At 50.0% G+C, this 4,907-nt stretch overlaps 1 protein-coding gene across 1 annotated transcript in view; it reads right to left on the minus strand.

Annotated features, from left to right (window-relative positions):
- ROBO4 (roundabout guidance receptor 4) overlaps positions 1–4,907 on the minus strand; it is a 14,948-nt gene that overhangs the window by 4,971 nt on the left and 5,070 nt on the right. Inside the window, exons 11-12 of the mRNA XM_007463591.1 lie at positions 4,172–4,308; positions 3,787–4,050 (exon numbers count right to left, since the gene is read on the minus strand). Of these exons, the coding sequence (XP_007463653.1) occupies positions 3,787–4,050; positions 4,172–4,308 (401 nt within the window). The remainder of the gene's footprint in view (positions 1–3,786; positions 4,051–4,171; positions 4,309–4,907) is intronic.

Raw genomic sequence — 4,907 nt, forward strand, 5'->3', positions numbered from 1 at the left:
AAAAAAAAAAAAAAAAGGAAGATGTGTTGGTCTCACCCAGGGAGGCAATGCCCTGCCTGTGGATATTCAGTACGTGTTGAATGAATGAGTGAATGGATGGATGATATCAGAGATGCAGGTTTAAACACAAGGTGAGAAGAATCATGTACAAGATGGCAGCTATCATCAGGCCCATGTGGCCACTTAGGAGACAGGGCTCTGCGTGAACTGTGACAGTACAGAAGACCCGGCTGTGTGCAATGACTTGGTCAGGCCAAAACCAAAATGGATCTCAGTTTAAACCAGAGAGGAGCAGAATAATAAAGGGAAAAGGATTTTCCCAAGACCAGGAACAGGAGAACATCAAGCAAAGGAGAAAAGAAACAGCCTTCAGGTTAGTGTCACATGATCAGAAGCCCAGTTAGGAAAGGGGACCGGAGACCAGGCAGGACTCTCAAGACAGAGCTGGCTAGTCAGTCCGATTTCAAAGATCTGGGGCAGGTTCAAAGCAGGGAAAAGGCATTCCTCAAGAATCCATCTGGACGCTAGGAATCCATGTACAGTAGCCAGACCTTCTGAGCCACTGGGATGAAAAGCCACACAATGGCTAGACTTCCTCCATCAAAGTTTCCTTTTGTAGTTTGGCTGGTTTGGTTTTTACTCATTTCCTTTAATTGTCATATGACTCAGGGAGTCCTGGAGGCCACCTTTGGGTGCTCCAACCCTGCTCTCATGACCTTTGTCCTGTCCTGTGCCTAGCTTCTTGACTAAGCTCAGAAATGGGGGCATCTGGGCTGCACAACCACTGGTGGTGCAGTGGTTGAGAGTCCGCCTGCCGATGCAGGGGACACGGGTTCATGCCCCGGTCTGGGAAGATCCCACATGCCGCCGAGCAGCTGGGCCCGTGAGCCATGGCCGCTGGGCCTGCGTGTCCGGAGCCTGTGCTCTGCAACGGGAGAGGCCACAACAGTGAGAGGCCTGCGTACCACAAAAAAAAAAAAAAAAAAAAAGAAAGAAAAAGAAAAAGAAATGGGGGCACCTGTTGTTTATGTTGGTTTATGTGGAAAGGGAAGGAAAAAGGCCATACTCATCCCTGCTCCTATCATTTCCTCTAAAGGATTCTGGTAACAAAAAAACCCTCCTTCCACCTTGCTTGGAATTACTTGAATTTAGTTTCAATATTATTTGAATTAAACTATACAGTAAACATGTTATCAGGGTTAGGTGGAATCTTATTGGGCACACCTGAATTGCGATAAATATTTGTTTGAATTAATTATTTAATGAGGCTATTCAATGTATTGATGATATGTATCAGCAAAGTGAACTGAGAATAAGATATAATGAATTAGACACGGGAGACAGCAGTTGTGAGATTATTAGTCACAGAGGAAAAAACCCAACTAAGTTCAGATAATAAGAAAAAGGGGACTTCCCTGGTGGCACAGTGGTTGAGAATCCACCTGCCAACGCAGGGCACACGGGTTCGATCCCTGGTCCGGGAAGATCCCACATGTCGCGGAGCAACTAAGCCTGTGCGTCACAACAACTTAGCCTGCGCTCTAGAGCCCATGAGTCACAACTACTGAGCCTGCGTGCCACAACTACTGAAGCCCGCGCGCCTAGAGCCCATGCTCTGCGACAAGAGAAGCCACCGCAATGAGAAGCCCACGCACCGCAACGAAGAGTAACCCCCGCTTGCTGCAACTAGAGAAAGCCCGGGCGCAGCAACGAAGACCCAATGCAGCCACAAATAAATAAATAGATTTATTTAAAAAAAAGAAAAGAAAAGAAAAGAAAAGAAAAAAGAATAAGCAAGTCAAGGGGGTAGAGGACACTGAGAGAGCCTGCCAGTTTTAGAAGACAAGGAATCAGCAGTCTTTTGGACCAACTGACAGCAGTAGAGGAGCTCCATGCCTCTGAGATCTTGCTGCCGCTGCAAAGAGCCAGAGGTAGGCCAAGTGTCCACCAGCCCAGGGGAGTCACTGTTCTCAGCCCATCCTGGGCAGTGGTGGGGTGGTGCCGGGTGAGGAGAAAAGGGGGTGCAGTGAGGACCTAGATCTCTGAGTGAGGTTAGGAAGCTTCATCTCAGAATTGGAACCTTCTTAAGAATTGAGTGTAGGGCTTCCCTGGTGGCGCAGTGCTTGAGAGTCCGCCTGCCGATGCAGGAGACGCGGGGATGCCCTTGGCCAAAAAGGGCGTATGCGTTTTTTCCTGAATATATTCAAGAAAAAACGCATACGCGCTTTTTGGCCAACCAAGCAAGCTTGCAACGGAAATCTACGCTACAACGAACCCTCACTTCCCCCCGGTCAAAAAGGCCATCTGAAAAAAGTGTAAAATCCAGAAAGGCAGGAAAATTGCTCACCTTTTGTGGGGTAGTATTAATGTTCTCAGACAGGGTATACATTATATTCAAATCAGTGTGGTTATCCACAGAAAAGCTAGTTTTTTTTTTTTTGCGGTACGCAGGCCTCTCACTGTCGTGGCCTCTCCCGTTGCGGAGCATAGGCTCCGGACGCGCAGGCTCAGCGGCCATGGCTCACGGGCCCAGCCACTCCGCGGCATATGGGATCTTCCCGGACCGGGGCACGAACCCGTGTCCCCTGCATCGGCAGGCGGACTCTCAACTACTGCGCCACCAGGGAAGCCCGAAAAGCTAGTTTTTAAATGAGACTTCTGCAACCTCTTTTTAGCTGGTATTTCATTATCACAGATGATTTCTGATGCAATAGCTCTGAGGCAAAGCTGGAAGGGATGCCACAGCCTGGCTAATATTTAGAGTCATAAAATTCTGGATATTGGACAAGCTCTTAATTACTCTGAATCCATCTTTGTCTTAATAAAAGTTGGATTATATCCACTTAACAAAACTGGCTGTTGAACATTTGTAAATCTTACTAATCAGTACAGGAGGCTCAGGAAGACAGCAGAGAGAGTGCAGACAACATTCAGAAACAGGAGAAAAGAGTCAGCGAGAGAACAGAATTTCCCAAGGGTGCTCCCAGAGAGATTCAGAGTAGCCTTTGGAAGCAGACCATTCTGGCTTCCAATTTGAGATCTGCAGCTTATGGACATGGAGTTTTGAACAAGTTACCCAATTCTGATCCTCTTTCCCAATCTTGTAAAATTAGAGAAATAGCACCTAGACAATATGTTGTGAGGATTAAATGAAATAACAAATATAAGTAAAGCACCTCACATAGAGTAGTTGCTAAAGAAACAGAGATTATAATTATTTCTCTCTAGAAAGTCAAAGCAGGTAGCTGGAAGTCAGGAGAAAAATCTGGACAGAAAGGAAATACTCATTCTCTGGGAAGCCAGTTGGAGGTGGGTACCTGGGCAGACCCATATATCGTGCACGTTCATAGTACATATGGACACAGTGTGTAGTAGAGAGGTCATGAGTGCCTGAGGCTTCGGGGTAGCACTGGTTACACCCCTCCAGGTTCTAGAATTATCTGTGTGCTGGTCAGGCACTTTCATTAGACTTTGAGCTCGTAGAGAGCAAGGATTATATCTGGTGTTTCTGTGTCCCCCGTCTGGCATACAGTGGTGCTTATTAAATGTTTGCTGAGTTGAGCTGGCTGCAGAAACAAGGCTCACTACTGGTGTGGCAAAACCCAAGCAAGAGCACGGTGTAAAGGAAAGCTAAGGCCAACACACTCCGGGCTGGGTGCATGGTGATAGGCGTCCATCAGGACAACTGTGAGTGGGGTGTGGCCCACACCCGGCGTCGAGGCCACCCCATGCTCTCTCCTGTCCCTCCTACCACCCGATTCAGGCTGTCCAACCTCCCATCCTTACCCTGCTTTTTTTTGGCCTTCCAAGCCTCTGCAGGGGCCAGAGACAAGCGCGGAGAAGAGAGGCCCCTGCGGCCGCAGAGGCTGTCTGAACTGGGCCAGGGACTGGAGAGCCTGGCCAGCTGGGGTGTGAGACGCCTGGCAGCTGGGGCCTGGGGACTTGGCCGGGCTGGGGGGCTGGAAGGCAGCTCATTGATGAGGGAGCCATAAAAAGTGCTGGTGTCGGGAAGCAGGGGCACACCGGGGCTTCGGGGATCCCAGGAGATCACTGCAATAAAAACGACAGGAGGAATTATGGTGAACGCATCCCACCCATGCCCCCCCCTTCTCCAGCCCTGGGACCCCTGCTCCACTGCCAGGCCCATCCCACCCCCTCGGGACATGCTCACAGGAGCGACGACTGTCTAGTGGATCCCGGGGGTCCACTCCCAGTCGGCTGCTGAGACTGCTGCTGCTGCTGAGGTCCCGAGAGCCAGAGGTGGAGCGCCAAGTGTCTGCCAGCCACGGGGAGTCACTGTGATCCATCCTGGGCAATGGAGGGTGGGGTGGAGGGAGAACAAGATTGGCCAAAACCTCCAGCTCAGCGGGTAGCAGAAGGGGTGGGGTGTTATTCTCACTTCAGGGGAAGTTCAAGTTGCCCAGAGCTAGGAGGTATCAAAGAGAGATAGCTATGGGCTGAGACAGAAGAACGCAGACCTGGAGCCAGATGTGCTGCAGCCTAGCTATGCAACCCTGGGCCACTCAGTCTATTAGCCTCTCTAAGCCCCTTTTTCTCCATCTGTAAGATGGCAACAGTAAGGCCTTCCTTACAAGGCTGATGCTGTAAGTTGAGATGAAGAAATGTGAGATGACTCAGCCAGCAGAGCAGGAGTTTGCTACCTGAATGTTGGCTTCTCTACATCTAGCCTGGTTCCCTTTGAATGGGACACCATGCGGCAGGGATCAGACCAAAGCACTTTTGTGCCTAAAACCTTCAGTGGCTCCCCATTTACCAAGATAGAGCCCAGCTGCCTAGCATGGCTAACAGGGCCCTCGTTGGTGTGGCTTCCAGCTCCTCAGTCTGTGCTCTGACCCATCCCACACAGTATGCCCCAGCCAGACCAAAAGGCTTGTCTTTCCCTATGA

The sequence above is a fragment of the Lipotes vexillifer genome, unplaced genomic scaffold, assembly GCF_000442215.2.
Source record: "Lipotes vexillifer unplaced genomic scaffold, Lipotes_vexillifer_v1.1 scaffold442, whole genome shotgun sequence".
Classification (NCBI taxonomy): Eukaryota; Metazoa; Chordata; class Mammalia; order Artiodactyla; family Lipotidae; genus Lipotes; species Lipotes vexillifer.